The sequence below is a fragment of the Pipra filicauda genome, unplaced genomic scaffold, assembly GCF_003945595.2.
Source record: "Pipra filicauda isolate LSUMZ 115617 unplaced genomic scaffold, ASM394559v2 scaffold10_size6260569_pilon, whole genome shotgun sequence".
Lineage (NCBI taxonomy): Eukaryota > Metazoa > Chordata > Aves > Passeriformes > Pipridae > Pipra > Pipra filicauda.
Genome location: NW_024103541.1, coordinates 506,974 through 534,822, shown reverse-complemented (window position 1 = coordinate 534,822; position 27,849 = coordinate 506,974). Strand labels below are relative to the sequence as shown.

Genomic DNA, 27,849 nt, shown 5'->3' with positions numbered 1-27,849 from the left:
AGTGCAGAAAAATCTCATCTAGTTCTCAAGAAATCCAAAATAAGTAATTCAAGAGCACACACACCCAAACCTACAGCTTATGCATACTTTGTGGTCGGCTTTGTTTTTTAACAGATATATAGGCTACGCTACATGAACACCTCTGTCACATGGTGGTCACTATGGCAAAATAACTCAAAATATCTACAACCAACCACTAATATTTTTGCCACTACATGTTCTATTAAGCCATTTTGTAAAGTTACTGCAACATTCCTCTGAAACACAAAATGGAAAGCTATTGGTAGCTGAATTAGGAGTAGCCATGCCACCATTACTTGGAAAGTTTTAACATTTCTACAAATCTAATTCTTACATCTCCTGTTTCAGTTCCATGGAGTGATACATTTTTAGTCTCAACCACAAGGGACAAGAAAGGTGTTAAAATTGTAGATGTTTGAACATTTATCTAAAATTCACTTTTGTAGTTTGCTTCTCTCCTGTTTTGTTGGCTTCCCTAAGAAATTCCTTTCAGTTTTCTATTGAATATGATTAGAATTTAAGAGCATAAACAGAGTAACTATATCAGAGTCAAGGATGATCAGAGAGCCATTACTTAAATGCCTGTTTTCAGAACACTTACAGATAAAAACACATCATCTATGGAAAGTATACAAAATGTAAGTAAGGCAACAGGGGACAAACAGAAAGCTATTTGTCAGCAACATTTAGGTAAAGAGAACACAACCACTATCTCTGCTGGCAGCAATTCAAGAAAAATATTATCTCAGATATCCAAGAGCAACTCCTGAATGAGGATCATGCCTTCCTTACAATTTCAGCAGGGAAAGAAGAACAGCATTCAAGGGTTTATGGAAAAGAGCAGGCAGTAGAGTCCATGTTATCAGCAGATACCAGTAACACAGAACAGATACAGGCTAAAAAGAAATCATACAACTACTGAGAATAGGAGGAAGGCAACAGTAAGAGCTCTCAGCCAGAGCAGTGCTGCCCAGCCTGATGACATGGGCATCAGATCCCCAAGTGCACACATAATAAGGATGTATGATATTTTGAGACAAGGTCTGGAGAAAAACCCACAAAAAGTCATATTTATTTACACCTTATGTGCCATAGAACACTTTGCTTTCCATTTTCAATTTGGGGTTATACTTCAAGAGATTGGAATTTGGTGGTTCACTTCCATTAGGGCAGTGCATCAATTCCTGGTATTAAACCTTGGAAAACAACTTATTTACTGAAAAAAACCATCATCTGTAGCCTGAGTGAGCTCACACTTGTTTCAGTGCATTAAGCTCAGAGTCTTGTTTTATTTCATGATTTGATGCTTGAAAGAACCAAAGATTGATCCTTTTGGTCTAAAAACAAATGGAAATTTGGGAAGTCAGTAATTAGGACAATGATAGCCAGAAAGAAGGCAAGGACAAGACAGTGAACTACAGTCACACGACTGACCAGAGGGTAATTACTATCATTCCTATCTGAAAGGATGTACATGGCTGAATATCAATGCCAAGCTGCAGAAGTTGTTTCAATGGTGCGAAATCACACTGTTAAACAATGCCACTTTTTCTGTTCCTTTTTTCCTCCCAAGTAAATACAGGAATAGAGGGAACATAATTTACATGAATTTTTAAAACCAACAAAAAGATATTCTTACGTTAGCTAATACATTCTGAGACTTAAACACATGCAGACACACCATTAGATACAGGTTTGGATCAAGTCTATTCACATGGGAGCGTGCAAAGTTGGATTTAGAAGTGACTTCATATTTTTTGAGGGCCTTAACCTATGCTCAGATTTGAAAACTATCATCTTTGCAGGTAACAAATTCAGATGTGTATTTCACCATTTCAGAATCCATTTATTATCTGTAAAATAAATATACCCCACCAAAAAAAACCCAGCAGCAAAGTAAAAAAACCCCACCAAACACTTTTATGCTACTGCTAATAACTTGACTGCAAAGTAATGAAGTGCATCTCTGCAGACTTAGGAAAAGGATGAGATTATTTAGTGCATTTGTTTACAAAGAGCACCTTGTGATTTCAGGGACATAAAAGACAAATTGTTTATTGTGAAGATATCCAGTCACTGCTGTAAAGACACTATGAAAGCAGGTAAGGTTGCACTACATCTTTTTTTTGCCAATGATTCTACTAAAATGTCTAAAGCCTTTAAAATTTCACACTAAGCAGGTCTCATACTGTACTGGTTTGGAAAACTACTAATTTAAATATTTTTTTTGAAACTTATACATATCTGAATCCAACAGTTTATCAGTCTAAACCTCACTGTAACTCTTTTATGGGTATTTCCAAATGATGGTACAGGCTTGACTAATGATGCCCACCCAAATGATTTAATAGGAGGTTTTCAGCATATCCTGAGGACAACAGGCTCCAGCTCCAGTGCACACTGAGAAATGGAGGCTTCTGCTGATGTTGTTATTGATCACTTATTATAAGAGATAAACAAGCAGCTTTGGAAAATATGCCAAACAAGAAGAGGGAGAGGGAGAGTGGTTAAGGTAAAACAGCAGCAGAGATCAGGATTTCCAGAAGTAGGATGTGATAACATCACAGACAACTAGACTTTACTCTGATGAACTCTTTTATTTTGACATGACCTGGCAGCACTACCTAACACAGCATTCCTGATCCACTCCTGAGTCTGGCCTCTCACTTCTAGCCTTGCATCATCCTCTCCCTACTGCTGACACAGCCATTTGTACAGCCATATGGTAAACCTGAGCGGGGAAATAAGAAGCAACACAATTTTGGCAAAATTATTTTTCAGTCAGACCAATTCCCCAATATGAATCACTGTGCAGTGGCACAAGCACTACAGCAGCACAAGGACAGCAGGTGGCCATGAAGAGAGAAGCTGCTTTTTCCATGGTCAAAACAAGTTAAATGGAGTAAAGGTATGAGCATCCAGTCAAGCGAAGATCATTCATTTTGTTAAAAGCCATTTCAACAGAAGAATAAAAGAGTGGAAAATGGTGAGAAAGTGAGGAAAATGTAAAGATAAATTCAAAACTGAAGTTTTAGACTGTGTATTTACTGAATTTGGGGCAGAACACAACAAGATAAAATGAGGTGATGGCCAGAATCATTGATGGGATGATTTTTTTTTAATGATGAAGCTAAAGCTGGCACTTCATGTGAAAAAAAAAATTAAGAAAGTCAGCAAATTAAAAAGGATGAAGAATGATGATAAATGGAATGGAAGGAGATGAAGATGTAAAAACAGAGGGGCAATCACTTAAAAAAAGAAACAGCAGCATATCCTTCCTTGAAGCACCAAAGACCAGAAATTTCATGTACCCTCCACCACTTCCACAGTTATTTCTGGACTATCACAATAAAAGTATGACATTATTAAAAAGCCAAAGCATACATGAAACCTGTTTACTTCCATGTGTCACTGCTGAAATAATGCCATTCTTTTTATGTTTATCCAAATCATCTTATATACACACACATATATACCTGAAATGGTTGCATCAAGTCCCTACTTACCTGCTACAAACCTTCCTTAAAATTTCCTTCATTATTTAGGTCCCTTTCACCAGAGAATACACAAGGACTTGCATACAATAGAGCAAACAATGACAATGAAGAATCGTTAGGAAGAAACAAATGGCATGTGATTTGTTTTGTGGTGTCTGAATCATTAATTTGTATTTTGTTTCAGGAGGTGCCAGGGAAAAGATTAAGACTATAGTGTTAACAATTCTGAAAAGGTCAAATTCCCCAAAACACTATGAAAATTCAGTGATAAAACACAGCCAAAGACATAATGTGAAAGAGGTGATGGGAGAGTAACAGAAAACTAATCCAAAGGGTTCCCTGCACTATTTCATCTGAAGGTGGTGCAATGTCTGGCATATCAAACAAAATGGAATGGTAGTTATCAGTGCAGACATCAGAGAAGTTTTACTGAAACTGTACTCAACTAAGAAAAAAACCTGAACAGAATTCACACTGAAGTGCCAAGTCTGACCTAAACCCTTATTTTTGCTTGTGCATTACAGAGGTCTTCAAAGTACTACATGGTTTAATACAATCCATAATGAGCACAGGACTCATCGTACTGTGTCTGTACTGGTAAAAGACTTGTACAGGACCTGGTATTTGCTGCACTTTCTAACTTCAAATTTATATACTCAGTAGGCGTACCAAAAAAAAATAATCTCCTTTTATCCAATGATCTCAGAGTTTTACTGGGAAACAATATTTCTCATTTATAAAGGAGTAGAACAAGATGCAGAAAACCGAGTAATTTGCCTGTCATTACACAGTGAGTCAGTGGCAGCAGCCCACACTGGTCATACATCTCTTGCTGTTCTTATCAGGTACTGGCATTAGAATAAGGTCTTTTATAATAGTTACACGCCATATGTATTAACATCATGATCCTCACAATTTCAAATTTATGCTTGTTCTTTCTTCTGCTCTGAAAATGAACACTAAGCTTATACAATGCACTCTATATAAAAGATAACACATTAGTGCCTTCCTTTTTCAGCCCAATATTTCTTCGCCTGAAAGACACCAGAAATGCTTTTGGGTTTACCATGAATACTTAAAAATAGTTACATATTCTACAGAATAAAATTTATAGCTATCAGTACCTATATGTTAAAACCAAATAAACCTAGGAATGGATTTATAATCAGTTTGTATGTGGCTACATCAAGGAATGTTCACTGCATACAGGAGCTGAGTCTTACACTTCTCCATGTTATTCATCACTGTCAGGATTACTGAGTTCTGGATCTTTTATCTGATCCAACACAGTACTCGCGTTCTTATCTGCAGCGTGTGCTGTGCCAGCCCTTTTGATGCAGAATTTTTCTCCCTGTGGTATGAAAAGTGACTAGTGCATGGGGGGTGGGGGGAGAATGATGATGACAGTACAAATTAACAAGGAACAGTAACACATAAACAAAAGATAAATTGTTAGAAGAAAGGTTAATTTATGCAACTCAAAGAAAAAATTTCCTCTAGTTAACAAGCAATGCTTAAATCCCACAGAACTTGGCATAAAGTCTACGATTCCTTTAGCATATCATCTTTGGCACACAATCACACAAAGCAGCTCAGGAAAGATTGGATTTTATCTTCATCAATGACTTTGGCAGACCTTTCCAGAAAGAGACTTCACTGTTGTAATTGGTGCTGATACACTTTCCTACAATTAGTTTCTCTAGAAGAGCTTTCACATAAGTTTCTTATTGTGTGCTCTGTTTTACTATTTGCCAAATACTGTCAGAGTCTAGACTTTTAATTCACAATTATTTTTCTTATCCTGTAGACATCCAAGTCCAAATAGATAAACATATGTTGGAAGTAATCATTGCCACTTTTGCCAATAAAAGACAAAGCATGATATTCTGATGTATGGAAATACAGAGGTTGTGCAATAGGAGTTTCACGCCACTGCACCCAATACAATCGGCACAAAACTTTCAGTTCAGGCAGCAGGGGGTGGGTAGGCAAGGCCAAGTTGATTTTGTAACTTCTTGGTGAAACGTCATCTCCTACCTGAAAATGCCATGTAACTGTGCAGGGATGGACTCCAAAGACCTGTACTGATGCCCCGTTGTGGATAAAGCAGAAAAGCATAAGCAGTTGAAGGAAGAGAGAAAGCAGGATCTCCTCCTTCCCTTCCAAACATCTGTCATTATCAGCTGTTTCTAACAGTTATTTGCATGCAGCATCCTGGATGCAGCACAACCCTGTGCTGTTGCTTCTCTGCTGCACCAGCTAATCAAAAACCTGTCAACCCACAGCAGCCATGACCACACACCCCCTCACACCCTGGCTACAGCAGAAGGTATGACATGTACTGAGATGGTGGCACTGGAATTAAAAAGGCAAGGCAGTTGGATGAAACAATGTGCCTTTAGGAACCGGTACAGGTTCCCTACAGGTTTGGGGAGGAGCATCACCTATACATATGCTCTTAAGTTTCTCTTTTCAACAGGAAGAGCCAAACCCTTTTTTAACCAGAAGATTTAACACGTTAATATCACAATTCAGAAAGTTTCTGATGCATGAACACAACTCTTAAGTTGCTCAGGAATATACACATTCCTCTGAAAATGCAAAGTATCAATAACGTTTAGAATAATTATATCTTAAAAATGCACTTTGGAATCTACACAGCCCTAGATAACGTCACTTCAGAGGGTCTGCAGAGCTCACAGGATGTATCACTGCTATAGTCCATAGCAGGCAACACAGGAATGAGAAGATTTGAGGGGATGTGGACTTAACTATGTGTGGCCGAGTTAACATCTGTAAAACGACTACAAGTCATTGCTGTAGGTCTTGGAACAGTAATTGCTACAGAAGAAAAAATATTTACACACAGTAACCAATGTTTAATTGGGCACAGGGAAAGGAGAAGACCCCTGTACATTTTTAGCTGCACCTATCTATTATACAGCTTAGTTAGCTTTAGGTTATAAGTTGACTTTCAGAGAGAAAATGAACTTTTCAAAAACAATTTAACTGATTTACAAATCAATGTTTTCTTTCTAAAACAGAGATTGACACTGAAGTAATAGCTTACATTTACTTTTCATAACCTGAGTTGTAAATGCTTATGAGTCCAAGTCATGGAAAATTTTTTTAATTATCACATAAAATGTATTCACTTCTTACCTGTTCTAATTTTATGCTCCATACATATTGATATTTTATGCTTCCCTGTATTTTGATACTTAAGATGTTTAAGATGCATAAAATGACTCCACAAAATCTTTTTCCTCAAGAAAGAAAAATAAAAATGCCTCCCCCAAAAGATCAAGACAAATTACTTCAGATGTTCAGGTTTCAATCCAGGTTAATAAAAATATAACACAACTTTTTCTTTCTCTTTTTTTCTTTTCTTCTCTAATGTCCTCCAAAACAACATCCATTTATTCAACTGTAAGGCTGCCTTTATTTCACTTCAGAAGAGAATTCAACCTAAAGTCAATCAGATTAGTCAACCAATTAGATACTCAATAGGGAATAAGAATCTCCACAAGAACAGGTTTGAAATAATGATTTTACTTGTTAGCAGAATTTTATTTTATAAGAAATTCCTATGAAGACAAATCCTGTACCTTTTTTTTGTATTGTATTGTAATAGGTTTGATCTGAGAAGGTCACATGAGACTAAACACAAGCAGGAATGGAAATTCTGAAGGAAAGACAGTTCAGCATTTTACTAAAATGATAAACTAAACCAAAAAATTAAAAGAATACTTTATGAGAATTCATATTGGTATACACCACATACAAGACATACAAACCACCAAAAGCATTCCAAATATCCTTAAGGTTTAAAACACAAGTGATCAACTCATCTTGGCACACTTGTCAGCATTGAAAAAACTGCTTAAGACAGTCAAACCAGTCTGTAGAGTAGACGTACTAAAGCCTCTAAAGCTCATTATCTACTCCTCAAAATTAATAAATTACATCAATTGCTCAGAAACAAATATTTTTCCCGTCTTTCTATTTTCCCTCCAAATTTTAAATACATATATAAAGCATAGCAGACTGATAATCTTACTGCAAATGCTGTGAATCTGAACTAGGACACAAATGTTAAGAGTGAGCTGCAATTAGTGATATTGCCACACTAAGTCATTTGACAGCCAGATCCAGATGCTCCTGTTGATCAGCCTTTTGTCTGTCCCAATAAGGCATTAAGGAGCAGCATTCTTTTCCAGAGGAATAGGAACAGAACTAGAACTTCTTCTATAATCTCAGCTGGTTTCAGCACAAACATCCTGAAGTAAGAAGCCATTATTTCAGTTTGTTGTCATAAGCTCAGTAAGTCAAGATATTTACATGTAATATACTGTTAAAACTGAATTTCTGATATTGATAGTAAAATTGTAAATGTCTCATCAGCAGAAATCCAATTTATGTAATTTCTTTTTAAAACTAAGACCTTTCAAAGCTTTCACAGAATGCTCTTTCCTTCTAGGTGTATTCTTCTACAAAAAGCAAAGAGAGTCTGGACAAAAACTGCACAAGAGAAACTGTCTTAAAAGACTATTTCTTAGAAAACAGCTTTACAAACACATTTTTTAAAACATACTCCATGTTCTATAGTCACTAATGCATTTGATTCTACCTTATCTTGACAATCTTGCCAATAAAAATTTAAAAATTCCGCACTGAAAATTTTTTTCCAACATATTTACAGTCACCCCTAATTTGTGCTGTGGGTAAAAGTTCAGACACACTACCCTCAATTTTCCTCTGCTTCCAAGGCCAGCAATAAAGATCATTAGCCAAGGCAGACCAGGTGCAGAAACTGTTTGACACATTCTGCTTACAGTGAACCACAGATAACTATTAGGTGGGTTGTCCCTGCCTGTGCCTTGTATTGTGAGCTCTTACTTACATTACTGTCAGCATTTCCAATTCCTCTCCTACTTACCAATTCCTGATTCCTAAAAGCAAAGAAATGTTCTTATGCCTTAAAAAAATCAATTTTATATAATTAAATTGTATCCATTCCTTTAGTACTCAAATCTATGAGTTTATCTTATTTTCCTTACAGGACAATCTAGTCCTCTGATTACTAAAAAATTTTCTGAACTCTTTGTAATCTACAGTTTTTAATAAGAAGAGACATAATTCTTGCACCAAGATTATTAATTAATGTAATGAGACAGGATTAATTTCAAGACTGATTTTTGAAGAGCACGACTAATAATGTTTATGTAGTATAGGTGTTTACAGTGTTGTTCTTGGTCAGCTTCTGATACAACTTATGCTTTCTCTTCTGATCTCCGCAGTTTTCACAACCTCTCATGGACACTGTATCCAGTCATTTACAGAAAGTTACATAAGATCCACTTCATTTCCAGAATGCATTCTTAAATGTAGGAAAAACCCACATTCTTAAAGTGCCATTAGTGTCTTCAGAACATAAGAATAACATTTATTCTTAAAAATTAAGTAGAAGACTATTTCCTGAAAACATACATTTCTTTTGGACAATTTTTATATTCTATCAAGCAGCATGATCCACTGCAAAAATACAGAAATTGAATACAATGAAACAGAATTGGTTATACACCAATTCTGCTGAAGAGGATCTTAGAAGGTAAGTGGGAAGGAAAGAGAATATTTTTAGCAGGTCATAAGATACAAACATAAACCAACTATGTCATGCTGTTGTAGAGAGGGAATTCCTCATATGAGGATGCTTAGTCAGGCGCCACAGCCCACGGGACAGATGAAGGTCCTCTCTCATGATGCTCGGTATTGCAAAAGCTCAAACACATTCATTTTTATGCTTCCAAAATCAGATGCAGGTCAAATGAGAACAATCAAGAGACTGTTCCCAGTACCAAGCAGTACCAAAATGAAACACCTGAAAAAGCACAATAATGATAAACCAGAAAGAATTCAGATTACTTCACTCAAGACTGCAAAAACTGAATGTATTACAGTTTGCAAGCACTTTGAAACACAATTTTTTATCCATATATTAGATTCAGTTTTAAGAAATGGTATGGACACACACCACCTTGGAAGAAGAAAGCACTTCTGTTAAAGGAATGATGGGTACAAAACACAGTAAAGTGCTAAGGGAAGGATTTAGTCCAAATTTAGGACTATATTATTGTCTCAGAGGTGAATTTCTAACTACCTGTTCTACAAACAGGGTACATATATACTGCAAAACAATGTTCAATAAAAGGGATTACGTGACAGTGTGGAGCTATGAAACACAGTGTGCTGTATCAAGGAATAACAGCTTTGTTGCTCCACACCAATATTTTAATACCTCCATGCTTCAGGTTTTCTGCCACCTACTTGCAAGAGCTGGAAAGACTGTTTCTCTCCCAGTCTTCCCCATCTCCTATCTGTTTGGGTTTTTTTCCCTCTTCTGTTTCTTCTTTCTGCATTCAAAACAAATTACAAATGTTTTTCTCCTTTCTGCTGATACATTTGGCGTTGGCTACGCAACACCAGTAGTTCAAGACAGGATGGATAATACACACAACATTTTCAAAAGTACCATGAGATGTCTGGTTTGTCTTCCTTCTGGTCATAAGCTGTGCTTCATAAAGAAGCAGAAGACACACAAACCTAAAAATACAGAGGAATGTTTGCTTGCAGACAAATTTAAAATCCTTTTTGCCATTCAGAAGACCCAAGTTTCCCTAACAAAACCATTATTATTATTTCTTCCACTCTGGCTTATAAACTTGTTAAATTCCAAGCACCTACAACAATGGAGGAAGAGCAAGAGTGTGTTTCAGGAAGAAAACCTTGTTTAATAAACTTCAGACATTAGGTTTACAAATTGTGCCAGCAACATTCCATTATCTCGTTAGGAAAATGCTGAACAACCTGGGAAATTAAAAGAAGCTTCATGTTGCAGTGACAAAATTAAGATAGGTTTTGGTGTACCTATCAGTCAGCTGAAATGCAGATATTAACATGCTAACTTTGGGGATGCTTGAATGACATAAGTGTCAAATGAAAGCAGCTGACTCAAATGCAATCTGAATTACACAGAAGTGGAAAAGGAAATGGGGAAGAACTTTGAGGAAGAACCAGCAGAATTCAGACTTCATTTTCTTAACCTTCTTTTTCTTTTTTTTTTTTTAAGGTAACACCACAACAGCACTCAAATCCTAAATGCATATAATTCCAAGTGACTACACTGAACACTAATGGATCTGCAGTTATGACACTGTGTTACTAGCTTTGCTCTTCACCATGCTCTACCCTGCCTCTCTTTCCCTTATCACCATTAAAACGCTTCTTCTCAAGGTGCAGTATAAGTTTTATCTGAATAATCTTTCCACTCCAAAGGTTAGGACAGGGAAAGACTAGAGACAGGCCATGCTCCCCTATCTCTCCACCTAGCTGAAACATTTCTCAAGTGCCATAACATGCATCCACAAAAAGCACCTGCTCATGCGACAAGGCAGGTGAGGATGGACTGTGGTTCTCCATCTCAAGATAACTGGACTGTTGGGTGACAAGTCTCAGCACCAGTTGGTTCACAAGATGAAGTTCCATAAAAAAGTGCTTAACACCACTTCATCCTCCTCACACAGAACCAGATTGGCTGGAATTAGGAGGCTGGGAGGGTGGGGGAAGGCTACTGTCATCTAGAATGTCCTGCTGGTAGCTTGACTTGTTTCTTTGAACTCTCCACAACAGTGAAAAGTAACACTTGAATGCAGAAAAATCCATTAATCTGAGTACCCTCCTGACAACCAGAACAAAACTCTGTTTCCTTCTGGATGTGCTCTCCACCCAAGGTGACAACACTGTTCTATCACCTGACAGAAAATGTGTGCAAGGGTTGTCTAAAAACTGCAGCACTCAAGGGGGTTCACTGGCAAGGCCGTGAGCATGACTGACACAGAGTCCTGTATTTCATGTCACATCATCTCTGGGCTACTTAAAAAAGTAGCAGCAATTTTCTAAAGCTTCTGGAGTGCTCAAACCACCTCCTTGGAGATCATCTCACTTTCTACAACCCACCTGAAAACTTCAGGATGAAAAGGACTGTTCTAAATGACATGGCCTGAGTCGTAATGCGAACACTAAAGGCTGGAATTACTTCCAAGACAACCCTGCACCATCACAGGGTGGCTGTTAGTGTCAGGAAATTGAACACTTCAGAGGAGAGGATATGCTTTACACTGTAAGAATTGAACAGACAAAAATGAACCCAACAACTCCATTCTTTAAAGATTTTTTTTGTATTTTCATCACCATACAGGAATAAGAGACTATGCTTAACATTTGGTTGACCTCTAAGGAGAAATCCACCAGTGAGTATTTCACTGACAACCTTTGCACAGAGCTGAACATGCAAATTAACATGAACAGAGCTTCAGAGAAAAGACAAAAATTACACTGTTTTGGAATGCTCAATGTAAATACATCATTTTCAAATGAAACTGTCAAACATCTTGTTGTGGTGGTAAAAACCAAATCACTATGCAAAATGATAATACAAGAAAAGTCAATTGTATGTTTCTAATAATAAATGCTCTTGTGGCTTTTGAAGTCACAAAAAAAACTCTTGGCTGAATTGAAGCATTGATTTCTGTAGTTATTTATGTGCAGTTCCTATTAGAATTCCATTGAATTCCTTGAATGGTGAATGGAAGTGCTTTTGAAAACACACACAAAAACTGTTAAACAAGCGACAAAATAAATGGAAAGTGTCGTGTTGCCAAAAAAAAGTTTCAAGAAGTCAACAGAACATTTCAACATTTTTTTGAAGTGCAAGCATGTATGACATGGTTTGACAGGAATTAAGTGTAATATTAAAACAATATACAAAATACATTTCCTCATCACTCCTGAAGAGGAACTGTAAACATTGGTATTTCCTTCTCAAACATTATTTCAAAAAAATCTTGCGATACTCTTCAAATATATTCTATAGTAAAACATGGGTTTATTGCTACAGAATTTTAAAATCTATAACTCCATCTTTTTGTCCACTATACACCCAATATGATGATATTTTATGTGTATAGATATATCTGACATGTACAATATATGTTAATTGTATTATGCTATGAGAATAAGGATATCTATACATTGCCAAAAAGTTTCACTGGGCATTTTTCTGAGCAGTAACAATAAACATTAAAGTCTGGAAAGCAGATTTTTAGAACGTGGCTTTCTGTTTACAGCAGAAAAATAACCATAAGTTTACCTTCAGAACTACTGTATCAGCCTATCTTTATTTATCTGAGACCACATCTGTTTTCTCATGGCAAGTAATGAACACTTCTAAAAAAAAAATCTGATCATAGAGTGCTCTTATCTTTAATGACTTAAGTAGTATCTTATTTTGAAGCAACCTAAAATTATTATAACAGCACTACTTGATACATATAAGGATTAATTTTTTCTATGTTTTTTTCTTTTTCCTAATTACTTGTGGGACACTAATTCTGCTGAACTATGGCAACTACTTCAATTTTGGGAAATCCAGTGCCAATCTGCAGTTATATATCTTTCTCCCTACCACAATTACTTGATTTGCTATCACACACTGCCCTCACATGAGGGACAGAACTCTGGTTGTCATATAGACATTCTAGTTTATTATACACAACTACTAGAGCACACACAATTATTTGGTACACCAGAACACAAAATATATTCAGAATGAATATGAAAGACTTCAGTGGGAAATGTCTTTTGCAGATACCAGAGTAACTACAACCGTTTCCCAGAACAGTTAAAATTAATCTGTTTGTCTGGAAGACAAAGGGGAAAAAAATACTGTAAAGAGGTGGGTTGGAAAATGCTTACAACAATGTAACTTAGAAATAGAAACCAGAGATTTGACAAAGTAGCTTTATTGGCAACATAAGTTCTATTCAAAGGTAGATGAATGTTAGCTGAAGTTTCAATGTTAATCAGGTTTCTCTTTCAAGCTACTCTCTCACACATATTTCATTAGTATAATTTCTACAAAGCACTTTTATTTCTGTTTTCTCAGGACTATGTGCTTTCAATGATAAAGAAGTTATTATCTGCATCACCCTTACTCAGAGAAGGATGCTTTTTATGAAGATCGTTCTGCAGAAAGCATCCAGCATTAATGAGCTCCCATATAGCTTTCTGTAAAATGAGGGAGAACATATGTAACGGGGAGGGGGGGCAGCAGCAGGATCATTAAAAGGAGGCAATGCCTCTGCTAGTAACTACAACTGAGTCTTTTAATTGCTTACTTCAGTTTTATTAAATAGCTTACAGCTATCTAGAGAATTTCTAATCTTTCATTTAATTAATCTCAAGAATGAAGTTCTCCTGCAGGAATTTCCATTTGGAGGACTTTTTGTCAGATGTTCATTTTCCAACTATTTTCTAGTCCTCTACTGAGCAATTCTAAGTGTAACTGTGTATATACATAACCTTAGTGGTTACTCACGCCTCATTTTCTTACTGTATGTTTCTCAACCTTTTAAGTGGCATATTTTTGAAAGCAGATATTTTAATTAATATCTTTATTAAGTCTGTTATTCAATTCTATAAAAATTACTTAACTATTGCAAAGTTTGAAAATAATCCAGTTTCTGCAAGCAGAGGGACTGTGGAAAGTCACAGCTTTACAAAAAGAACCCAGAGAGCATCCACTGCATTCCATGCCTCCCTAGACACACACTCACACCAAGTCACTTCCCTCAGCAGATCTAAGAACTGTAGAACAAAGGACTCAAATCTATCTTATCTAGGAGATAAGGGAAGAGACAGTATCACCAACGCCGTAAGTCTCTAAAGCAACAGCAAACATAGTAAGTGAAGATGCCCAAAAATTGTAGGCAGATCAAACCATGTAGAAAAACAAAGCAAAGAAAAAAAATTTCCCAAAAACAATCTCCAAAACAACAATTGTTTCCTTAGTCTGAAATATGAATATCTGAAGGTTTAAAAAATACAAGCCACTTCCAAGTTAAGTGGTTTACAAATTTGACTTACATGGTATATGTCAATATATCATAAAATGAAAAGAGAAGCAAAGTTTTAAGTGAAGGGTTCAAAACAGTTTAAAAAGATAAAAAACTTATACCACCATTAATGTTCTGTGCCTCCTCACCTATTTACACATATAGCAAACTTGAGAAGAGACGATAGAGCACAAACAGAAGCAACAGTATTAGCCCTGTACTGAAACATCTAAATCAGTCATCGAATTTAAGCTCATAGGAAACAAGTAAGCCAAAATAATATTCAAGTAATTTGGATGTCAGACCCCATAATACAGCCTTCTAGTCTATTTGTTCCATTGTAATGCCACTTCTGTATTTCAGTTTTCCCCTCCTGTGGCTGTGTGAACCAGTCATTTCAGCAGAAGCTTCCCATGAGGTCATGAGATTTGTTGACATTCAACAAAGATCATATTCACCTTTCCTTTTTATTATGTTTATCAAAACCCTATAAATTTTATAATCACTGTAGGGCAGCCGTCCTTTTCTCTTTCCCCTCTTCTCCATCCAAACTTAAAGACGATACATCCCCTCAGTTTTAGTGGCAGACACATTTCAACCTTTCAAAACCCTTTTTCACAGACATTACATCTGGAAAGACTGTTCCAAATATTAAAGAGGTCAGCTCCATGGGAAGCAGGTGCATTTGGATGAGCTAACAGGAGGCAGTATCTTCTTACAGAGTCAACACACAAGCCTAAAACACAGTAAGTGGGGAATTACTTGCAGATTAGGATTCCCAAGACTCACCCATAGCCTCATTTGCACTCAAGTACTAAAACCAGACTGCAGCATCAATCCTAACAACAGCCTGCCTCCCAAAAAAAGACAAGAGTCTCTTCCAAGGGAAGTCTTAATAGCAGCTCATAGTTTGGAGGATACAGGCCATAGATTTGAAACTCAAATGCCAAGTTCTATAAAATTTTATTTTTAGTAAGTCAAACTAATTGATACACATCCCTTCTCCTAAAGTACAGCTTTTCTAAACAGGGGCACTTTATAAATTCATTAAAACATTTTAAGAACAGTACTAAGCCTCTGTACACTTTAGAGACACAACACAAAGCTGGCATATGCAGTGCACATACACAATCTGTATGGGAAAAAACAACTTACAATGCAACACATCGCTGGCCATCAGCACTGGTCATCTTTAACCCCATTCACACATCAAAAGACAAAAATATGTCTCACTTTTTCAGATGACACGAAAAGTTTGTTGCAAGTATCAAGACAGACAAATGCAAAGTGACATATGTTAATTTTAACTCTGTCCAAAGCCAATTTTTCATGGGAAGACTGCAGGTTTTTTCCCCAAAAACATCTCTGAATTCACTGACAAAATTAGCGGAAACAAAACAAAACCAGTTTTACTATGTGATTTTCCTTCTAAATTATTTTGTCATCTTGTTAAGGAAAAGCATTGAATCACAGCTGTAGAATCGGGGAAGCATCTTTTTCTTTCAAGAGAAATACATCCCATTTTGGATTATTCTTTTGTTCAAATAAGTTATGGCAAGAGCTTTAATTACAATTAACATGTTTTGCAACTTACAACTATTTGACATGGCTTAAGAAAATATATGGGAAAGTATATTTCAGCCATGAAGAAATTATCTGTTCATCCAGACAAAACTGTGCTAACTTGGAACTTCAGAGAGCATTAACAGTAGTAACTGTTCTTCCATTAATAGGTATATTTTCTATGTGCTTTGACTGACCAGGTGGTAATTTCTCTAACTGAAGGACAGAGGAATCAACAACATTTCTAGTTCTATTCAAGGCTGAGCTAACAATGAAGTTTCTTCAGCACTGCCACTGTTGGCACATGAGAGAGAGCACAAGCTCTGGTATGTCACACTTGAATCTCTTCTTTTAAAAACACAGCTTTGCAGGGTATCAAATCGACTTGCTTGACTCTTGCAAATACCACCTTCCTCTGAGAAAACACAGCAATCTCGCTTGTTAACCTTCCTCCAGGACAAAGTATGACAGCACATCTCTGAGACAAAGGAGCCACAGCAGGCTCTTTCACCAGCTGCTGCTCTGGTTTATATGGAGAGTGATCTGCTGCAGATATAGTTTCAATTTCTGGTTTTAAATCTGACTGATGCCATAAAAAAATAAAATTATAAGACTTACCTAGGAATAGTTTTCTCATCTAAGAAAACATCTTTTATGTAACTTTCATTGCACTCAATAGACTCTTAAGTTTCAGAGCAGTATTGATATAATTTGTTTCTCATTTCTGTCCTTTGCAACAAACAGAAAACATTGTTTGGAGGTTTGCTTGGTGTTTTGGATTTGTTTGTTTCTTTTCTGGTTTTTTTTTTGTAGGTCAGAGAGATGTTGGTACACAAATGCAATAAACTGGCCAAAGGACCCAGGAAAAGCTAAAGTACACTCAACTCTCTTAAAGGTTTTAGAGAAAAAACCAGGAGCATTTGTTTAACCTAAGCACAGTTAACAGCACAAAACCAAAGCAATTTAAATTGTTACTCCTAGCAAACACCGAAAAAGAGCTTACATTTAAATTATTTTTTTTCTATTAGTTTATGAAAACTATCAAACAAAATAGCAAAATGACTTGGAACTAAGGCCTCCAAACTAGAACATCATCCTAAAAAAAAGCACCAGTTTGAACAAGGTTTTCACCATTTAGTAGCAGATATTTAGCTATTTTTAATTTAAAAATCTAAAACCCAGGTTAACAGGAGAACAGAATACATCCTCCTTCAATCTAATCCACACCACTCTAATTAAAAAAAAAAATCCAAGTATGAAAATGTTAATCTTTAGCAGCACTACATTTGATTTTCATTTGAAGATTTGGGATTTTGGTCATGCAAAATAATTCAGTCATTATTCTCTAATCTAGTTACTCTGAAAAAAAAAAGATAAGAAATAGCCAGAAAGGCAATGTAAGAATGCACATGCCATAGGAAGTGGATTATCAATTTCCTCCTCTTCAACCTTAGGGACGGCCTGAAAACTCTTAAGTGGCAATGAAGAGTTCACTTCACTGCCCAATCAGTAAAAGTATTTCCCAGAGCATTCTTCATTACAGACCATAAGTACTCATAATTAAAAGACTGTTTGTTTTTAAAAGGATATTGGCCATTTCCCCCTTCCTCATGTAACTGTAGAGACGGCAGAGTCTCATGAACCACACAAATGGAACTGCAGCTCTCATCCCACAGCCACCTTAACCCTGTCCAAAAAGTAATTGCAGTGTGAGACAAAGTTGCCAAGAGAGGTCTCATTGCATCACTCCACCAAGGCTTTTTTTGAAGGTGCATAAGCTGAGAGAGGAGAAGATGGTTCAATCCTCACACTTAAAACAGAAATTCACCTAGTTATGCTTGTCTGATCTGCCTGAGAAACGGAGTGACTGCCAGCTGGAACAGTCTGGGACATGCAGCAGCACACTGTGTGTACAGCCAGCACACTTTAGGATGCTGTAACACCATATGCTTGTAACTTACATCTGGACATCTAACTCTGTTATGTCAACACATCAATAAAACTTTTGTGAACACATTAACTGCTGTAAACTTATTCTGCAAGTGACAAAGAGCAACAGTTTTCTAATGATTCTGAAATTCTCCAAAATAAGGATGGAGATTTTAAATAGGTACCTGCGTATATAATTCATGACATACCAGAGAAAACTTATCAAAATTTTAGAAATTAAAGGTTTTCAAAAGACTACAGAAAATTATTTTTGTACTTCTTCAGTGGATTTGAAATCCTCAAGGAAAACCAGCCTCTGTTCCCAAACAAGCATATATGAACAGCTGGCTCAGACAGCAAAGACCTACTGTTATATTACCAGGCCACTGCTGAGCTCTTCGGGTTTTATCTCCTGCTCAGGCCATTCTCCCCTCCCTTTTCTTTTTCGCCTTCATAGTTCCTTCTCTCCACCACAAACAAGTCCATATTATATAGATATACACGACAGTTTTACAGTTGTTTAGGCTGGAGTACAATAAAACCCATGAGAATTTTGTCTGCCCGTTTTATGAGAAGTGACAGCACCAGAGTGAAAGTGTGGTATTTAAAAAACAAAACAAAAAACCCCAGTCAACCATCTGCTGAAAGATTCTCTTGTTTGACCATTTTTATAACTGGTGAGAATAGAAGTGAGGTGATACAGAAACAGGATGTGAAGGCATAGGATTCATGTGATCTTGTACCGAATTTAAACCCAGACAGGAGGGGGGGATGGGACAGGGGGACAAGGAAGAATGGTAGGATGAAGACTCAAGAAGACAGACCACAGAAATGGGCTACTCATGAATTTAAGAAAAATAATCTACCAGTGACTTCAACAACAAAAAACCATGCACATGCCTACTATTCATTTTAATGAAAGTTCTGATCAGTTGAAAAGTTAAAACTGAATATTTAATCCACCATAATTTTCAGAAGACATTTACTCAATCCATTTACTACGCCCAAAGTCTGAACTGTCAAAAGCAAGCTTTGTTTCCCAAGTACAGGTGAGCTTAAGGGTGAACCACCCTGAGTATCCTCCCCTCCAGTATATGCAAATTTGTAACTTCCACTCAGTTCTCCAGAACACAGTTGGAGAGTGTTCATTCCACTTTCCATATGTGAGCATAAACCAATGCACAAAACTCCCACGTGCATTCAACAAAATATTCATAAAATAACCCATTATAAATAATAACCCAAGTGAAGTGCAAGCCCCGAGTGCTGATCAGGATCTTTCAGCAGCACTGTTACAACGTAAAGCAATTTTTTTAAAAAACCCTTTATCACAAAGTAATTATGTCGCACACTACTGTACTAGGCTGCTACTCTGGGCACCAACCCTGGAGCTCTTTGCACTCTCAGAAGCCTCTGTGACACACCACACAAACACAACCAAACACTCACACACAGCAAATGCCCACGATAAACATCGGCCCTGTGCCTACAGAGCCAGAATGAATATCTGAGCTCCAGTTACTGCAGCCAGTTTTGTGTAGGTGGATCCCTCTGCCCAAACAGGGGTCACTGCAGGATCTGAGCCAAAATGATACACCCTGGACATTACCCTACCATATATTCCAAATATGCTAATGGTAAATAGTACTACATGAACTCTGCTCATTAATAGAGAGCTAATGCACTGCACAGAGTCAGTAGCATTACATCTAAGATTGCAGGATTTTGGTCTTATTTATGTTTTACAAATATAGCTGCTAATAATAAATTAATTCTAATCCCAGAAAAACAGTATAGGTTGAACTTTTCGTGCTGCTACAGTCTAAGTGTACCCAACCCCAAAAGTATTTTTAGCAAGTGTGTTCAATCAATACTGCTGTGTACAACCTAAATTAGACATTAACAAGACAACAGAATTGTAAAGCATGACAACAAACAATACATTTCATGGAAAATTTTGCTGAAAAAGAAGTAACCATCAAACTAAACTCTAAGTAGGTATACCTGATTCCAAACAAACTTAACTGCAAATGTAAGGAAATGTAACCAAAACATACCAAAATATTAATACATTTCTGCTTGCAAGGAAAATGTATTTGTATTTCAATGTTTAATCTGACTTTTAAAAACTACAATATACACATAATCTAAAAATACACAAAAACTGTAATGACAACAGAATTATACCAAAAAAATCAGATCAACAGTTACATTTCTGAGTTTATAAAGCATAAACTTGCCTGGGAAACATATTGACACACGTGCACGTTTTTGTAAGCTTATCACCCAGAATCATATTTTATCAACATGGTGCAAGCCAGAGTCATGCCAATATGTAAAAACAACTTTTTAGGTCAGTGAAGCAAGAAATCCATTGTCAAGAAAATGGCATCCACAAGATTACAATACTGAATATATTATGTTTAGGCAATGAACTGGAAAACTTTCCTATAATATACATACCTAATAAAAAAAATGGTTTTATCAATTCTAATCCAACTCATTCCTGTGTTCCTGCAACGCACACTCACAACGTGACGAGCTCATAAATGTCTGCATACATGTGAACATGCTGGTGGCTCCCAACATTACAGGGCAGTTATTTGCCAAAACAAGCAGGCAAACGTGCACTCACAAAACCCCCTTACCATTCAACACAGAGTTTAGCTCAGGGCAAGAGAAATGCCCCACGGGTGAGCAAATGTATGTGCACACTGCAGTCTAACAATTATTCTTCAGCTGAGATCCATTAGCACTTCTGTAACACACAAATCACGAAAATATTTTCTGTCTCACAGTTAAAAAAATTGTAACAGCTTGGCCACACTGACGTCCTGGAAGGGTATAAGTGGCAGCACAAAGTTCATTCACGTGTATTTTACATCTGAGCGATGTATATTCTTTGAATAGATCAGAGGTGGGAACGTTTCACGTACCCTGGCAGCTATCTAGTTTTAGCAATTAGCTCTTGGAGGTTTTTAAAAGAAAAAAGACGTTATTCCTCTCCCAGCCGGTGCTGCAACAGCATGCACGAGTTAACCCATCATCAGGTACACCGAAAGCCTCTGTCGCATATAGACACAGTGATTATACAAGCCTTCTGCTCGAGAGAGACACTAAAAATGTACCAGAGGAATGCAACGACAGCACTCAAACCTATTTTCTCTGCCCATAACCAGGGCAACGCGCACATGTGCCTAGAAAGCACAGGATCGCAAAGTTTTATATTAAACACACTAAAATAAAAACCCGTTTCATGCGCTGGGCAGAGTTCACCGCGTTCGAGAGCCCCCGACCTGCCCCCGCAGCTCGATCCCCCCGAGGCTGTTCACGAGCCCCCCGCGCCCCCACCCCGAGCACCGCACAACCCCCACAACCCCTTCGCCAGAGTGGAGCCGGGTCTCTTGGCTTTTTCGGAGGGGGAAACCGAATGGAACGGCACACACACACACACACACACTCCCCCCTCCACCGAGAGGGCTCCCGGCAGAGCCGCTCTCCGCCCGCGGCGACCTGAGCGCGAAAGTTGCGGGGCGGGGGAGCGGCGAGGGGGGGTCACGGCACAAGAGACGCGGCTCGCGGCACCCCCCGTTCCCCCCCGCGCGGAGCTCCGACCGCGGCGGCGGCCGCCGTTACCTTCATGTAACATCCAGGTCCTGGTTCCCGATGGAGCGGGGCGCGCGGAGGGAAGAGGCGCGGGGGCTGCGCGCTCGCGCCGCTGCCGCCCCGCGCGACCCCCCCACCCTCCGCGGGCGCGCGCACGGGCACGCGCGCCGCAGACACTCGGGCACGCGCAGCTCCCGCACTTCCCCGCCCCCCGGGATCGGGACCGGGAGCGGAGGCGCCGCTCGCCACCCCTCTCAGTTCCCCCGCAGCGCCCGCCGGAGCCGCAGCCCCGGGAGCAGCGACAGCAGCCGCCCCGCGCCCCGCCGCAGTGGCGAGCGCCGCATCGTACTGCGGCGGCCGGGCCGAGGGAGCGGGAGCGGGGCGGAGGGGGTGGGGGGAAGAGCTGCGGGAGAAAGGGACGGGGGAGCCTCGGGGGAAAGGCGGCAGATTTCCCCCCCCCCTCCGGCCTCTCCTTCCCCCCTCTCCTCGCAGCGGCCGGCCGGGGGGACCGCGCGGGCCGGGGCTCTCCCTCACGGGGCGCGGCGCCGCTTCACACGGACCGGCGGCCACCTCGCGCGCAGCCCCGGCCGGCAGGCAGAGGGGACCTGGGGGAGGAGGAAGGACGGCGGGGCGCTGCGGAGGCGCCTTCCCTGCCGGCGAGCGAGCGAATGAGCGAGCGGCGGTGGAGGAGGAGAGGGGAGGACCCGCAGCCTCCTCCCCTCATCGCCGCCCGCCCTCCTGCCCGCCTCACGCGGGCAGCATAGCAACCAACATGGCGGCTGCGCAGTCACCCCGCGGCGGGGGCGGCCCGCAGAGCTCGCGAGAGCCCAAAGGGAAGCGGGCGAGGTGCCTTCGCTTTTATTGGTCCAGCGGCCTGTCCGTAAAAGGAGAGGGCGGGACTAGGAGCCATCTGGCTGTCTGGTTGGCTGGTTATACCATCAATCAAGGCGGCGGTGATCACGGATTGGTCAGCTGATCTGTCCCTGACACCTGTGGCTGTGCTGAGGCGGTCAGGCCTCAGTGACCGCAGCTCTCCCACCGCTCTTCCGTCCCCCGCTCTCCCTATTCCCCTTCCTACGGAGGGAGGAAGTGAGCCAGAGAGGGGCAATGGGCCTGTCTTAATGTGATAACCTTCATGTCCACCCAGCCTCACCCTGCAAATGTCCCAGAGAGTCCTTTCTGCCTGTAGCTCTTTTTCAGAGCTCTCCAAGGTGTGAAATGTATTGTGCCTTTTGGCTACATAAAGGTTTTCATATGTGGCCTATGGGAAGATTGGCATTCAAAGACGTGGTTTAACACAACTCCGTGCTTTGATATATTTGTACAATGTGTGAGTTTGGTTAAAAATTTCTTTAATGTCCATTTATTAAAATACAATCTCTTGCAACCAAGCTCTTTACCTAAAACACATAGAATATATCATTATCATGGCTGGGCTTCGCGAACGAAGATTTGGGAAGGCTCTGTCCACATTTGTTACAGGCACGCTGGTGGCTTATGAGGCCAATACGAGACAGATAGAATATATAGAATCTTGGGAAAGACCCTTACTATTACCAAGTCCAAATGTTTGGGAATGAGTTCTTGGATTTCACAATTAAATTCCTAACCATAGCAAGATGCAGAGTAATAGGGAGTTTACATGTACTCTTCTAATTAGGAAGATTTCTAAAACCTCATTCATTTGATGTTTGTAAACCTTATGTACATTTCCAGCCTAAACTGCTCTTGTGCCAATTTTGTTCTTTTGCCTAAATAGCCCTTCCCTCTTAGTGGTATTTTACCTAATTACTTTTAAGAAAGCAGTTGTGCCCCCTTCATTTTACTAGGCTAAATAATCCAAGGTCTTTTAACCTTCTCTCCCTTTTCCTGAGTATTAGGACATACAGGATTCTCCATGTCTCATCTTTTTTCATGAAGAAGTTGAATCAGGTGTTAGAAGACTGAATTTAGGGAGGGCAATGAAGCAGAAATTTCACATAATGCACAGTCTCTGAAACACTTTTAAATAATAGAATTCTTAATGATTATGAATAGAAAACAATTACAAATTGCTTGGATTTAAAGATTTTTAATGAAAGTCCATAAAATGACAAAGCTTGAAATGTGAATGATTCCCCTGGATGGAACAATTCCTAGGCTGATGATTTCATAAAGCCCCCAAATAGTATGTACAGCATCAGTAATGCCATTCCTTATTGCATTCATGTTGCTCCAGCTTTTCTTGAACATCTTCATAGTTATATTGACAAACTGTCTCTATTTGGTGCATGTAGGGACATCCAACAACTGGATCCTGCATTTCTGAGCTGCTGCCAGCCTCTCAAGCAGGGAAGATGTTCTTCTGTGCATTAAAGGGATCCTTAGCTGCAGAGTTGTCTTGATTTCCTGATAATTCCCTTTCATATCATTGTAAATTTAGCAAAAATTGCATTGATACATTTTAATCCCTTTGCACTTAAGCTTCAAAGTCTGCCTCTCACATTTTCGTATCATTTTCTTTACCTGTGCACAGTTTATGTTAAACACACAGTTATGTTCAATTTGAGAAGAACAATAATTAATACATTACCTTGTCCAAAGTGTGTGATAGAGAATCAATCCAAACCTCTCAACGTGGCTGTAAACGACACAACATTTTTTTGGCAAATGTGACCTTGCACTGTTATGAAAGGGTATGTTCTGCTAATCTAACACAAAATTGGTGACACATACTGGTATTAAAGGCTGGACATCCCAAAGTTATTTCCTCACAATACATTGTTATTCCTGCATTTTGCTGTTTACAGAAGACTTGATTCAAAGCCCTAAATAAAGACAGTGGAAGATTCCCACCATGTGCAAAGTACTTCAGGTCAGGCCTACATTGCAAGAACACTAAATGTTTTAAAAACAGATATTGAGACAAAGTTCTCCAGCTCATGCTCTTAAAAAAAAGCAATAGAGCAAAATTGCACTGCAGGGTGTTTGAGTACAGACATTGCTCAGACCTTACAATGAGGAGTTCAGCAAAGAACTTACTTTGCAGAATTCTGAGTTATGTGTTATATACCCTCAGCCATGACTTCCCAAAATTATGAATGAGAGAAAGTGAACTGAAATGTGACTCTGTCATTATTTACTCAAAAGAGAGCACATTTCTTTCACGTGTAAAAAGCGCATTCAGCTAATTCTCTTTCAGTAGCATGGCTCTTTCATATAACAGCAAGTTTTTGGCTGCAGTCTGCCTGTGTACATAAGCAATGAAAGCTGCCTTTTGCTAAGATATTTTGCATAGCAAGAGTTTAATTTTCAAACTGGTGCATGGGGATTTTTCTGTACTGTGCTGTGCATTTTGAGGAGGATGTGTTATCTCATGGCTCGTTGTGTCCTGCTAGTAAAACACCAGTACCTTAAACTGTTTTATACAAGTTAAACTTCACAGATCTCATGTAAATGTAGGAACAAACATAAGCTTTTTCTTTACTTAATAGATCTGTGGTATGTGTTTGTGCCAACAACCTTATTACTCATGCAAGACCTGCCAACCAAGCTGTGATAATTTATGTGAGAGAAATGTATATTAAAAATGTGAATGGGATTTGAAGCCTCTCACTGAAATACCATGCAAACTGCTTTGTGGCCAAGAAGACGTACTTAAACACTGCATTACAGCAATTCAAGATAAATGACTCTCACCACAGGTGGAGTTTAGCTATGAGAAGAGGAGACAAGGCACTTAATCTTAACACTAAGCTTAATCAAGCATAATGTATGTTTATTAGCAGATACATTTTCTATAAAGTAGCATCCTGATTCAGCAAAGCCCATGGACCATACGTGCCTTGCTCACGGAGACTTCAGGGGCACAGGCACAACCTTAGAGTTGGCTGAATCCCATGTGAAGTGTGCCACTGATCAGCATGAATGGCAGGCACGTTTGTGCTGGCTTTGGTCTCCCTGTTAACATGTCCATAGTATGGACATAAATACTGAACATTTGTGTGCAGCAGTGTCCTAAGCTATGAGGACAGAATCATTTCGCTGTTTGGGGCAGGGACTCACTTTCTCTTTAAGTTTGTGCAATACCTGGTGCCGTAGGGCTCCACAGTACTAGTTGTTAGACTACTGTGAAATAATAATTTGTGCTAATAAGCTTGCTGCAGCTATCATCCAGTCTGGAGGCTGGCTGTATTTCTCTTATAAACATGTTTAAAAGACAATGCTCTAGGAATATATTGAGAATGAAAGATGGTAGAAACACCAATACTGCATTTCACTAAGTCCTTTTTTCTCTATCCACTCTTTGACAAACTCCTTTGCCTTTAACAAACATCAAAGTACCTCAAGGTCAAACTTTTAGATACCCACTGCAAATACCCCAGCCTTTTTGTGAATGCCACATGTGCATTCACTTGTGGAACACTGTTATTTTCTGCTTCTATCCAATAGGAATAGCATAAACTCTGGCAAGTTAAATTGAAAACTGTAATAAAGCAGGTCAAAAAAATATTTTGAAGCATAAAAACTTTTCCAAACACATCAAGAACCTGAGATCTGCCAGAGAATGTGAGGAACTAGACACAAACAGAGATATAACAGAAGCATGCAAGGAAACCAGAGGAGACAACTAAGTACTTTTTTCCCACCACAGTTCTTTTTGACAGATTTTGAGGTGATTGCCACAACAAAACCTTTTTTAGGGGCATGGTCAGAAGAAACATGTTCACAAAACTGAATATTTGTGGGTTTGGAGCCAGTCAGCTAACTGTACACTACCTGCCTGCCAGGACATCGTGTTTCTCACCCCAGGGTTCAAAAGGAACTTGGATTTGAAATCGCCAAACTATTAAATGTGCTTTGTAATTTATGGTTTGGAGTGAACTCAGTTCTGGAGGAATAGAAAGTGCCATATGACATTCCAATTTTTAGACAAGACTTCAGGGAAAACACAGGAAAAACAAACCGATCAGTTTAACATATGGCTATCACCATGTCATGGGAAGAGGTGGAAACTCCAAACCTGACAGTGCTTTAAAAATGTCAGCAAAGTCAGCAAATATTAATAAAGAGGAGCTGGCTTATACAGACTGTGTATAAACACTGGGGCACTGGAGTCCTCAGCCATAATCAACCCCCCATTGGAGGAAGACCACATTCATACCATCTTCTGCTCTCTCCTGCCTGCTCTGCTTCTCTTCCCAGCTTGCTTTTACTCTTAGTTTAATTTCCACAGGAAGAAAATCCAAATGTATGGGACAGAGGGAGATAGAGCATGTTCTGGGTGTCTTCCCAGTCTGACCAATAAGGGGACTGTAGACGTGATGTGAAGAAAATTTAACATGCAGCCTGGATGAAGCAATCACATACATAGATATCCCCAAACAGTTTTACAAAATGCAGGAGGGGAACTCCTTTTGTGATTGATAAGTGCTTCAAAGGAAAGATGGATGGGTAAATTATCACAAAGAAGGGAGACCAGTGAGATTCCAAAGGGACCTGTGCTTTAAAACATGTTCACAAGCAGTAAGTGAAACAGGAGTAAGCAGTGAGATGACAGTGTTTTCTAGGATTCACAATTATTCAGGAAAAAAACCCAAGACTGCTGGAACAAAATAGAAAAAAAAAAAGAAATCATGATAAAGACAGAGTAGGTAATAAAATAGCAGCTAAAATGCAACAAACACAGATGTCCGGAAAAAAACCCAAAAAATCTCTATCTGTGCAACATAGTAGGCTCTAAATTAGTTAATATCAGTCAGCAAAAATATTTTGGAGTCACTGTGGATTGTTTTCTGAAATTGTTATCTCAGTGCTCAGGGAGGCAGTTAGGACTGATAAGGGCAGAAGAAAATGAAAAAGCAACCATAAAACACGATGGTCAGGAATCATGTTCGTTCCTTTAATACAACACAAAATTCTGCTTATAGCCCCTTGACATGTGATAGCATCTTAAGGGTTGGAATAACATGAAAAAACAGGAAAAAGAGTGACCAGATTGATCAGAAAGATGGAATGCCCTCTAAGTAAGACAGATCAAGTACTCTGGAACTACTTAGAAAATGCATGACAATTGGGAGATATAATACAGCTATCGAAAATCACATCTGACATGTGAAAGGTGAACAGAGAATAATTATTAATTTCTCATGAGAACTACGATAAATCTAATAATATTTTTTTCAGATGGAAGTGTAAAACAAGCAAAAGGAAGTACTATTTAAACAACATCTGCTTAATTTGAGTAGTTCATCATCATGAGATCCTTTAGATGCCAAAAATACTAAGGGCTGCAAGTTAAC

At 38.9% G+C, this 27,849-nt stretch overlaps 1 protein-coding gene across 3 annotated transcripts in view; it reads right to left on the bottom strand.

The window, feature by feature from the left end:
• Nucleotides 1-22,273, bottom strand: part of PTPN4 (protein tyrosine phosphatase non-receptor type 4) — a 111,653-nt gene extending 89,380 nt beyond the window's left edge. For 2 of the 3 annotated variants that reach the window (XM_027725570.2, XM_027725571.2), the window contains exon 1: nt 21,599-22,271. In XM_027725570.2, coding sequence (XP_027581371.2) covers nt 21,599-21,611 — 13 coding nt within the window. In that variant the 5' untranslated portion in view covers nt 21,612-22,271. Of the gene's footprint in view, nt 1-21,598 lie in introns of all 3 variants that reach the window. The other variant, XR_003541594.2, reaches the window with a different exon arrangement.
• Between the last annotated feature and the right edge of the window lie 5,576 nt (nt 22,274-27,849).